This window comes from Lepisosteus oculatus, chromosome 11, assembly GCF_040954835.1.
Source record: "Lepisosteus oculatus isolate fLepOcu1 chromosome 11, fLepOcu1.hap2, whole genome shotgun sequence".
NCBI lineage: Eukaryota > Metazoa > Chordata > Actinopteri > Semionotiformes > Lepisosteidae > Lepisosteus > Lepisosteus oculatus.
In genome coordinates this window covers 3,361,063-3,370,566 of record NC_090706.1, presented here as the reverse complement: position 1 = coordinate 3,370,566, position 9,504 = coordinate 3,361,063, and the positions used below count along the sequence as shown (strand labels likewise).

Genomic DNA, 9,504 nt, shown 5'->3' with positions numbered 1-9,504 from the left:
TCCTGTAGTTTTCATTACAAACTAAACTAATTATGCGCTCAAAATGGAAAAATGATGCAGTAGGGACTGTCCTTGAGGACTGCCTTTTTACATCACAGGGATCCATAAACCACAGCAACAGCTGTAAAACACCAAAAGCAAAGAAGTGGACTGAGGCTCTAACTGAATATCTGCTATATTAGCTAAAATCGACAACACCTCCAATATACTGTGCATAAATGCAAGAAAAATAAGTTACACTATGTCACGAAGCGTTCTTTCAGGACCCTGTGCAGACAACACGATCCGGGGGGGGGGTGAAGAAAACCGGGGAAAGAGGCATGCAAGGGGCTGGAAGGAAAACAGGGGGCGTGTCCACAGTGCGCTGGTGTTCGGGGGAGGTGTGGCCGAGGCAAATCCGAGGGTGTAGCAAATGTCCAGGACCAGGTAATCCATCCTGACAGACAAACGGAGTTAAAAGCCGGAGCGGGATCCGGCAGAGCGTCGGAGGAATAAAAAATCGGGGGTAATGGGACCAGACTCCGGTAGTCAAGCCCGCCGGTGAGCCGCTCCTGGGTAGGTTGTGTCCATCTTCCAAAGCAGAGCCCCCGATTGGCAGGAACGTCTGGTTTATACAACACGGGGGGGCAGGACCCGGAGGCAGGTGCAGGAGATGAGTAATAAACAAGGAAGGGCTGGAGCCTCCTTAAAAGGAGAGGTTTACGATCGTGACAGTATATCACAGAAAAGACGCTTCTGAATGCTTTCGGGTAGAGAAATCTGAACAATTTTGCTCGTATCAAGTCCTATTTGGAGTATCCCTTTTTAGGAAAAACCGAAAGGTATTATTTAACAACGAGTTGTGCTTTAATTTAGCAAAAACGCCTCGACTTTACAGGATTAAGGTAGCAATGTACTGTACCCTTCCACTAAAAGCTCTTGACCGTCATTCATTACAATTCTTTTTAATCCGCGCTGATTATCTTTGGATGGGATTGGATAGCCAATTAATTACATCTCCTGAAGGGAGGAGACGAGCAATACAAAACGCTGCATCAGAGAAAAGAAGTCGATGTGGAGCTTCGAGCTCTATAGAGTATCAGTGATACATTTTCATTTTATTGTAGTTTTGAGGGAATCCGATCATTTAATCCTCTGTTTCCTAATTACCTGGAGCAGGTGTACTCTTTTCACAAGTACCCGCTCTTTTCACAAGTTTGAAGTGGGGCCTAAATCATAGCTAAAACTGCTAATAATAAAACAGCAACACGTGAGTCACTTGCGAGCGTCAGATAGCATCGTGCTACATACTGATGGCTCCGATGCTACTACGCAGATAGATACTAAATCCTAATTATTTGCAGTCGATCCTTTAATTCCTTACCTGACGCATCTTATAGCTAAACAGCAACCCTAATGGGGAATCACCTTTTTGTTACGAACGAGCACTTTCATTATACATTACGAGTGATATGTTGTTACCCCGTACCGTAAGCGGAATGAACAACAAAACCGCCGACAGCCCTCATCACGCTCAGAGTCACAGGGAAAGCGACTCTGAGAGAACAGTTAACTAATCCCACGTATCCGATCAGTTGATTCTCATAGCCTCCGATACTATAATTATTCTGGGACAGAATAGGCGACTCACCACTAAATATTTTTTATATACAACTTTTTAAATAGCTATAAGGTTAATTATTTGCATCATCGGTAGGGGTTGCATAGTTGTACATTCTCTGTTTGAGATATTTATATTGCTATTAAATAGTATTGGATTAAATAACAGTTCAGAAACAAAACTTTGCTTGCTTACAATATAAAAAAACGATTGCGAGAGCCATACTTTTAATCATTTTTCAGACAGGGAAATACAATCTGCATTCTGCACCCTAAGTGAGTAAATAAAAACTTTAAACTAATCCCCCATTTTATGTTCTCACTATGAGAAAAAAACAACAACAACAACAACAGACACGTGTTGTTTTGTTTTTCAACTAAATCTTTTGCTGTCCCCCCCAAAAGCCCAGGTCAGCTAAACAACCACACACCAAGCACAATACAAATTCGCAGCGTGCGCCAAGTCAGCATCTTTCTACATACACTTTCCATTGCAAAGTGGGTTATGTAGTCTTACGGAAACCGCACTGAGCAACTCGCACACCCTGCGCAGGAAGAATGGAACTACATTTCCCAGCATGCAACTCAAAGGCCACACATTCGACCAATGAGCGTTCTGTCCGCTCTGCCCGCAGCCAATCAGACGGTAATCCTGTAATTCTAACGGTTAAATACCTCAAAATCCTTATCACTGTTATTTCCCATACATTTGCCGTGAAGGTGCGGAAATTACCTGCGTTTTCTTAATTGTCTTTTTTTTTGTAGTTCTACTTCAGTACAGTGGCGTCTTCAAGATCTTTGGGGGTAAGTCGGCTCACTTTAATCTCGATAGTTTCGGAGTTTCAGAAATTTGCTTTGGATTTTTATTCACCGTTAAAGCGCTGAGGTACAATTTGACAGTTAAAGGTCTTCATGCAGATCAACAAAAATGCCCCCCAAAGAGACAGAGGAACTGGAACCAAATGTGTTTATTTTGCCCTTGTTATTATTTTTTTGTGTTTCATTTAAAGCAATTTCACTAACAACACGCAGAAACGCAGAACAGACCAGGAGAAGTCGAAGTTCTGAATCTTTTTCGTTCTTTTCATGTGTTCACGGCTATTATTTCAGAAAGATGGAGCGCTTCAGAAGGCTTGACTAAGCCCGCTGTAACATTGATAGGGGCTGAAAGAAACACTGTTAACGCACAAGGAGATTCAGTCCGATACTCTGCGTTTTGCGTTTAACATTTTTGCGTGTGTGGATGGGGGGGTCGGCTTTGTATTTATTTCCCCAAAACATGAAACTCAGAAAAATCAATTTTTCCACGCCCTCAAGTATATGATAACCAAGAAACCCAAATCAGCTACGACAGACGTGTTTACAGTTTTCATTACAGTAAGTGCTTCCAGTGAAATGACGGAAAAGGGTCTCCTGGGATTTTAATCGGTTTGCATATGTGTGCGACGCTTCGCCTTTTTCCCCCCTCCACCTGTCACCTCCTGCCCAGAGGCCGCTGCTGTTCGCTATGTTGCCGCCCACTGTGCGGCTCTGTGTGCCCGCTGCGGCTGTGCAGAGGTCGCTCCGTTGCGGTTGTTGGTCCCAGCGCCAGGCCAGCACAAGACATCCGGACCCAGGCGACACCCCCACACCAGGGAACCCGCGAGTGCTCATCACAGGTACCGCCGAAGAGAAGGCGCCAAAGACGTGCTCTTAAGGTTTAAATTCCTCCGTGAGCGCAAAGCACTCTGAAACTGCGGATCGGTAAATAACGCGGTGAAGTCTATTCTTGTCAAAGAGAACTACATGATCATTTCGAGAAGTATACTGTATAGTGGCAGTATTATTTTACCTCACACGCCACGGCTGGAGTTAACCAGAAATGTTTTTTTTTTTTAATATATATAAATACTCTTTATCAGAGGAAGACGCGGCGTGTAGGTTTGCGAATTATGTATACAGGTTGTATCTACATGTTAAATGAAATGATTTCGAAAACAACCAAGATCTGAATACAAAAGCGACTGAATTATATATTTTCACATCATTTGAAAATATGAACGTGTATAATTGAACAAAATACCACCGCTGTCAGTTAGGACTCCCTCATTTTCAGTACAGGTGAGTGGGGATTTTGTTTTTTTTTAATCATTAAATACTGGCACAACTAAGACTGAAAGTAACAAGTCATTTAAAAAATGAAGTGCGCAAGATTATATGCATTCTGTAGAACAAAATATATTGTTTGCGGGTTTCAGTTCGAATTGTTCTGACACTTATGTTATTCTCTAGGTGGTCTGGGACAGCTTGGGATCGGATTGGCCCGTCTTTTAAGGTGCGGAAAACGACATTATTCTGCTTGTGTCCTGGGTTCGGTCGGCAGGAGTCGGACAATACTCTGAGATCCAGGAACGTCCATCCTAGCGCAGTTATTTCTAGACTATCAGCGAAAATAGTCATTTTCCTTTCTAGCGTGTATTCTGCCCTCTGTTCGGCAGTAGCAGTGTAGTGCCGCTGTCGAAATTCTTAACATTAGCTTGTGCAACATTTTGGGATTAATTTGCATACAGAACGGCGGTTACAAATTATTTCTGAGAAATTTTCTATTGACTTAATCCCCTCTTTCCCTGCCACAGGAAGCAGTACGGAACAGACAACGTAATCCTGTCCGACATCAAGAAGCCTTCTGACGAAGTGTATAAAAGCGGTATGTGCGCAGATATTGCAGGCCATGAAGATCAAAAGGGAAACCTTAAGAGAATCTTATCATAAAAAAAAGATTCTTCTTCTGCTGTTCAGCTATTCCTGCCGTGAATCCGGCCCGAACAACATGACCTGACCGACTGTGGTCTCCCTCCCCGTGATCGGCTCCCTGCCCTCTCACACACCGGCTCGCTGGCAGTCAGAGCACTGCACGGCCCGTTCCCGCTGTACAGTGAAACCAGAGAGGCCGAGGTCAGGCTGCTGGGAGCCCCGTGCTGTGCCCAGCTCAGGGGGGTGACTCCTGGCACCACCCCCCCTCCTCTCCCCGGGCAGGCTATAGGGTCTGCTGAACGAGGGCCGGATCAGCCCGGCGCTGACCTCCTCTCTCTCGGCCGGCAGGTCCCTTCGTGTACGCCGATGTCACCGACTACAACAACCTGCGGGAGCTGGTGACCAACCAGCGCGTCACCTGGCTGGTCCACTACAGCGCCCTCCTCAGTGCGGCCGGGGAGGCCAACGTAGCCCTGGCGCGCCGCGTCAATATCACAGGTAGAGCCCGGGTGCACCTGCGGCACTGCCACCTTGCCGTCGGCCTCTCCCGACTACAGCCTGCTGCTGAATATGGAGGCGGGAGCTGGGATTTGTTCTGTGGTGTCACTTTGTCATTTTCAGACCAGGTCTGGGGGTTTTCGCTTTCTTAAATCATTAAATAGGGGCACAACCAAGGCCGAAAGTGACATTCCGTTATTCAAATTAAAGCGCACAAAAGGAGCAGTGAGGTCCTTTAATTCTGAAGAATAAAATCTCAGAAATACTGTAACGTAGAAGATCCAGTCACAGCAACTCAGGACTTCCATGGAGAATGAAATCATGGTATTGCAATTGCGTGTGGTGTGTAAGTGGAGAGGAAAGTGCAAAGCATGTTTTTTTTTAAAGTTTTTTTTAAAATCTGCAAAGAATCTGCAAGACGGGCACTGCTCCCCTTTCTAAGGGGCCTCTCTCTTTGTCTTCACCTCCCGTGCGGGGTTGTCACTGGCGCACGGTCCTGACCCCCCTCGCTGTCCCCCCAGGGCTTCACAATGTGCTGGACCTGGCGCTGGAGCACTCCCTCCGGCTCTTCGTCCCCAGCACCATCGGCGCCTTCGGCCCCACCTCCCCACGCCACCCCACTCCCGACCTGTGCGTCCAGCGGCCGCGCACCATCTACGGGGTGTCCAAAGTGCACTGCGAGCTGATGGGGGAGGTGAGAGACCGCCTGAGCCGACACCCGGCCCTCGCCAGCTCAGATCGCAGGGCTTTCTCACACTGTATCTGCTCCCGGTCACAATGTACATTTCCAGTTGTTCATTATTAACATTATAGGATGAGTCGGGCATCTTCACCGACGCTGGCCGAGGTGAGAGAACAAACAGCAGATACGACAAACACAGGGATGATTCATGAGCTTGACACCAGACGAGTGACTGTTTAATCGGTTGTAAGCTAGTCATTTTGGTCAAATGAAAGGATCAATTTTACCAAAGCCCTGCCTGGGCTCTCTTGGTGCCCAACATAGTTAATACAGAGTTCTGGGCTGCATGGAATGACAGGCAGCCTCCCAGCATCCAGAATTAATCATTGGTTTGTTTTGGGGGAGCATCAGCTTTTCTGTCAATCAGCTGTATTTAAGCTGAAGGTCTATTTATTATTCAGGCTTAGAAAGAGGCTTTCGTGGAGCTGCCATAGCAAACGACGTCCCTGTCTGCAGCCATGTCGGCTGCTGAGTCCCCCGGGCAGACAGAGCCAGGTTAGCCTGGCCGGTGGAGGAGCGGGCAGGGAGCGGGCGAGAGTGTGAAAGACGAGGACTGGGCGACTGCGAGGACACTCCTCCTAAGTGCCACCTTACGTTTTCCGTTCGGCAGTATTTCCATCACAAGTACGGCCTGGATTTCCGCTGTCTCCGCTACCCCGGGATCATCTCGGCCGACTCGGAGCCAGGCGGAGGGACGACAGGTATCCTCGCTCTTGCGCACGGTCCCCTCTGGTGGCAGCGGACCCTGGGGCCCTCACGGGCGAAAATACACTACTGCACACTACAAGTCACCCGAGGACGGCTCCACGGCCGAAACGTTGTGTTTCTTTTCTTCTCTTTTCAGCAGGGAATACACCTTTACCTGTTCCTTTGTAAAATACACTACGGCAATCTGACCCACCCCCCCTGAGCAAGCAGCTTGGTTAACAGTCTCCCAGGGTATTAACTCCACTCCCCTCCCCTCTCCACTGCTCGTGGACGGCCTTCTTCCAGACCTCCCTACCCTACCCCTGCTAAAGAGAAGAACCCATTTCTCTCCGTCGGTCTCCACAGATTTGGCAAACAAAATCCGTTCAATTTCAAAGTTCAAAGCCACCACAAAGGTATGATGATGGCATCTCTAATGTCAGACAAAGGGTTCTCCAGCTCTGCCTCATGATGAGATTTCACATGCTGGTGAACATCTTATACAGACAAGAGCAAACCAGTGCTACATCCCGACTCACAAGTTCAAACAGCTGTTTCGTACCCGTCTCGCGGGAGAACAGATTCTGTGGCACTGACATAATCAACCTACCAGCTGAGGTTTGCATGTGCAAATTCCACCTTCGCCACCGTCAGAGTCATCAATTACTGGAACCAGTTCTGCGAACAGCTGGTACCCTCTGGCTGCCGCCTCTGAGTCACTGCTGCGCTTCCAGTCAGTTTTTCCCTGCTCCAGCTGATCTGATCCTTATCAAAACCTTCAGTTCCATTTCCTTTCCCATCCTATGAAAAGGAACTGAAAATACATGTATATCCCCTGTCCTCTCATCTTGGCTAGATTCTCTCGGAGAAAAGAAGGTTTTGGTCTGGTGTCCTCGGTGGGTATTGTTTTGCTGCTCAAAAGAACATACTGTGTACTGCTCAGATATCCCGTACCTGCTAGTTTATTATTGACTATTTTTAATTGTTTAACTTGATTTGTTTTCTGGCTCAACTCGAAACCTCACCGTCTTCGCCCTTTTCCCTCCCCGACGAGATTACGCGGTGAAGATCTTTCACGACGCCCTGCGAAGCGGCAGGTTCGAGTGCTACCTGCGCGCCGACACCCGGCTGCCCATGATGCACATCTCCGACTGCCACCGCGCCACGCTGGAGTTCCTGCAGGCCCCGGAGAGGCAGCTCTCCCTCAGGACCTACAACATCGCCGCCTTGAACTTCACGCCCGGGGAGCTGGCCGCCGAGCTGCGCCATCACCTGCCCCGCCTGGAGGTCATCTACACACCCGACCGCGTCCGCCAGGGCATCGGTGCGTCACGGGGGGCGCTTTAGGTTTTCTCGTAATTTCAAACGGAGAAGCTCGGCGCGTCTAAAAATGTCACATCGGTTCAATCGAGTCACTCATTTCTTTCGTAATGCAGAGCTTGGATTACTAGAAGCCGGAATTCAACATCAGGTTTCCTTTATGTTTCCACATTTAGGATAATTTATCTTTAAACGCATCGGCTGTCCTTTACCCCTCCTACAACGGCTTTCAAGCTGTTTCTGGAAAACGTCACTTAGGGAGCACATTCGAAACCAGGCTTCGCCGAATTGCAGGCGCTACTTTGCTCACATTGTGAGAAACGCAGAGATTGCAGTCTTGCGGGTCGGTCGTGGTCCAGATTGGTTCGGACACTGAACAGCGATAACAGCAAGCTGAACGAAGACGAAAAATTTAAAATGTAAGATTTGCGTTTGCATATACAGTCCAAAGACCTATGAAGCATCTTACATTCAGTGTCCACCCTGAATGCTGAGCATATCTCCCAGGACAGCCCCTTTCTCCCCCAGCAGGGTGCTGTATGAAGGTGACCACAGGGAGACTCTGTGCTGTGATTGATCACCAGGCCCTGGGCTGGTCACAGGACCGTAAAAATCGTTAATTGAATCAGCAAGTCACCTTCAGCCACAACACAGCCAAGCACTACATTATTTCCCCACTCAGTGCTGAAATCTGACCCGAACCTCATTATAAACGGCAAATTGCAGATCAACCGTGCTGTTGCACAAGGGCCCAGTGAGAACATCTCCAGAGCAAGACCATAAAGAAAGAGCTGCACTTTGCTTCTTCTTTCAGGTGTTCTAGGTTCTAGTCCAATTTTTCTGGGGGGGGATAGATGATAGAGGAATAAATACATTTCTGGCCCATCCAAGACATGGTTTTAGCTTAATGAAAAGCTAAAAGACTTGCGCCAAGTACAGTACTACTACTACTAATAATGAACAATAAAGTCAAACTTAAAGCAACAAGGGGCAGATTTGCTCCTTGGGTGACCCATGGAAACTCAGGTCTTCATTCTGTCGCTGATCTATTTAACTAAGTCAGATGAATAAGTCCCAATTAGATATAAAAATCACCAGTTTTTGATTGGTTGCAAATTGAAAACTACCTGTAAAACCTGCAGCAAGCCGGGTATCTGAGGAAAGGAGGGATTTACAGGATCGTCCATGACTGTAAAGTTAAAATATCATTTCTTTTCTGTTGTGCAATATTGCTTACTAGCCTGGAGTGCATTTTCTAACCCCCGTTTGCGTTTGTAGCCGATGGCTGGCCGATGAGCTTTGACGACAGCAACGCTCGCAGGGACTGGGGCTGGAGGCCAGAGTTTGGGCTGCCCGAGCTGGTCTCCGACATGCTGAGCACCATCAAGGCCCAGACACAGAAGGACCACCCAAGGACAAGCTAGTGTCACCCTCCCAGGTTTCCATGGCAATCTTCACCACCGCCCAGGTCTCCATGGCGATACCCATTGTGTGGCAGAGCCCTCCTTCCATGTACCTGCAAGGGGTCTCCTCACCTGCATGTGTATTTACAATCAGGGTGCATGTGGGAGGGGCAGATAGGCTTCTGAACATTGGGATTATTGCCATTATGATAAGTATTTTTTCCCAGTAAATCATTCTGTAAATATGTGGTAAATACAAGTTTTTAACTCTATTAACTTGCTTGAAAAACAGTAATGTTGTACACACAACTTCGTTGTACAAAAGACCTGAGGACAAAGACTTTCATCCTTGTTCCTACTATATGAAGAAGCACTTGACATCTTGCAGTGTTCATTCTGAATAAACGTTATGTATTAATATTATGTATTCACTTATTCCATTTCTCTTAATTGGAATTAGCCACGGGTTGTTCCCTACATGGTAGTCTTGTTGTGCGCTGTCTAGATCAATCTTTCATTCCG

At 47.3% G+C, this 9,504-nt stretch overlaps 1 protein-coding gene across 2 annotated transcripts; it reads left to right on the top strand.

Annotated features, from left to right (window-relative positions):
* Positions 1-441: 441 nt before the first annotated feature.
* Positions 442-9,405, top strand: tdh2 (L-threonine dehydrogenase 2). Of its 2 annotated transcripts, XM_015348434.2 has the most exons (10): positions 442-555; positions 2,365-2,403; positions 3,089-3,257; positions 3,871-3,913; positions 4,215-4,285; positions 4,681-4,830; positions 5,352-5,524; positions 6,183-6,273; positions 7,314-7,583; positions 8,858-9,405. In XM_015348434.2, the coding sequence occupies exons 3-10, from the start codon at positions 3,107-3,109 to the stop codon at positions 9,001-9,003; spliced, it is 1,095 nt and encodes a 364-aa protein (XP_015203920.2). In that variant the 5' UTR covers positions 442-555; positions 2,365-2,403; positions 3,089-3,106; the 3' UTR covers positions 9,004-9,405. The 2 variants fall into 2 exon arrangements, with proteins under 2 accessions (XP_015203920.2, XP_069051907.1); XM_069195806.1 differs by lacking the exon at positions 442-555 and having other exon boundaries at positions 2,218-2,403.
* The last annotated feature ends 99 nt before the right edge of the window (positions 9,406-9,504 follow it).

Excerpts from the sequence above, each read along its gene's own strand:
- tdh2 (XM_015348434.2), top strand. The coding sequence starts at position 3,107 with ATGTTGCCGCCCACTGTGCGGCTCTGTGTGCCCGCTGCGGCTGTGCAG. Across the intron at positions 4,831-5,351 it reads GCGCCGCGTCAATATCACAG|GGCTTCACAATGTGCTGGAC; the intron begins GTAGAGCCCGGG and ends CTGTCCCCCCAG. Across the intron at positions 6,274-7,313 it reads GCCAGGCGGAGGGACGACAG|ATTACGCGGTGAAGATCTTT; the intron begins GTATCCTCGCTC and ends CTCCCCGACGAG.